Source organism: Acyrthosiphon pisum, unplaced genomic scaffold (genome assembly GCF_005508785.2).
Source record: "Acyrthosiphon pisum isolate AL4f unplaced genomic scaffold, pea_aphid_22Mar2018_4r6ur Scaffold_15872;HRSCAF=16531, whole genome shotgun sequence".
NCBI classification, from domain to species: domain Eukaryota; kingdom Metazoa; phylum Arthropoda; class Insecta; order Hemiptera; family Aphididae; genus Acyrthosiphon; species Acyrthosiphon pisum.
Genome location: NW_021764733.1, coordinates 734 through 2,303, shown reverse-complemented (window position 1 = coordinate 2,303; position 1,570 = coordinate 734). Strand labels below are relative to the sequence as shown.

The 1,570-nt window shown below is 39.5% G+C and overlaps 1 protein-coding gene across 1 annotated transcript; it reads left to right on the top strand.

Moving 5' to 3' along the window:
• The first annotated feature begins 844 nt into the window (after nucleotides 1-844).
• LOC103311715 (receptor expression-enhancing protein 5-like) lies at nucleotides 845-1,354 on the top strand. Its single transcript, XM_008191415.1, has one exon. The coding sequence runs from the start codon at nucleotides 845-847 to the stop codon at nucleotides 1,352-1,354; it is 510 nt and encodes a 169-aa protein (XP_008189637.1).
• Nucleotides 1,355-1,570: the final 216 nt, after the last annotated feature.

Here is a 1,570-nt window from a genome sequence, read left to right as displayed (position 1 = left end):
TCCTTGAACTTTTTTCGTCTCCCCGTAAAAATTAACTCAGAACCGCCAACCATACTTTTTAAAATTTTTACCTATACGGTGATCAAATGTGCTGCAAGGGGGACTTTCCTCCTTGAACTTTTTTCGTCTCCCCGTAAAATTTAACTCAGAAGCCCCAACCCACCTTTTAGAATTTTTACCTATACGGTGATCGAATGTGCTGCAAGGGGGACTTTCCCCCTTGAACTTTTTTCATCTCCCCGTAAAATTTAACTCAGAACACCCAAATTACTACTACTTACCTTATTTAAAAAACATTCGATTCTATGAAATGTGCTTAACAATACCCAATACCAAATTCTTTACAGCACTGTTAAGAGTCACACACAATATTATGATTGTCGAGAATATTCTTAAAAAAAATCTTGGCAACAGACTTTTTTAATGAAATTTCTGATAACACAACGTATTATAACGTATATTCAACAACGTATTTCGATATAAATTTAAAATTATGAAAATCAAATTAGTTTTATTTAGAGATTTGTCTTATAGTGACTTATAGGTTATACATCAATTTTAGTTTTATATTGCAGTAAAGTATAGCAAAATAAAAGAATTCTAGGCACTCCGTATTGCAACAATAATAATCTTCACAGACTTCGCGATGCATACGGTAATGTTCCATTGACCGATTTTCTTATCTGGCCTCTAGCAAATACTTATTATGTATCTAACGTTTATATTAATATATGTACTGTCGTTGTCAAGTGACACAAACATCCGTTGTTAGTGATAAATTATAAAATCAACAACAACATAAATTTGTGATCAGCCGATATTATATTATCATAAGTACACTATCATGGCCAGTGCTACCAAAATCCAATTGGTGATGGACATCATTGACGGCGCGTTATACGACAAATCCAATCCGTGGAACGGGGCATTTGGACGGGTGGAAGTTCTGACCGGCCTGTCCAGGTTGAAGGTGCTGATGTGCGTCATCCTGCTGACTTCGGTGCTGATCGTGTACGGGACCAGCGCGGAAGTGGTCAGCAACGCGATCGGACTCGTTTACCCTGCGGTGGCGACGATATCGCTGACCGTCTCGCCCCCGATGTCGCGGAAGTACGAACGCGTGTCCGCTGCCACCGAGGCCTTGAACGAGAAGTTCACGTACTGGATGACGTTCACGGCGATCCTGATCCTGGAGTCGCTCTGCCGACCGGTCCTGCGGCTCTTACCGCTGTACCAAATGTGCAGGACGTGGTTTTTCATCTGGTGTTTCGCGCCCATCCGGGACAACGGCTCGGCGTACATATATGATGCAATCATAAGGCCGCAGTTCGAGCACAGTGTCGATTCGGACTGATCGTATAATATATTATGGACAGAAGGAAGTACCAGCTATATGATTGAGAAGTAAAGTCGTGTGTTATAGCATCGTTTATTTTATCAGAGGTCAACTCAACGGCCGTCGTCCTGGTAAAATTTAGTTTATTTAATATATATTGTATTATTTAAGGTTTTTAAAACTAATAATTAAATAAATAGTATCGGATTAGTTAATTTTCCAATATTTTGAATT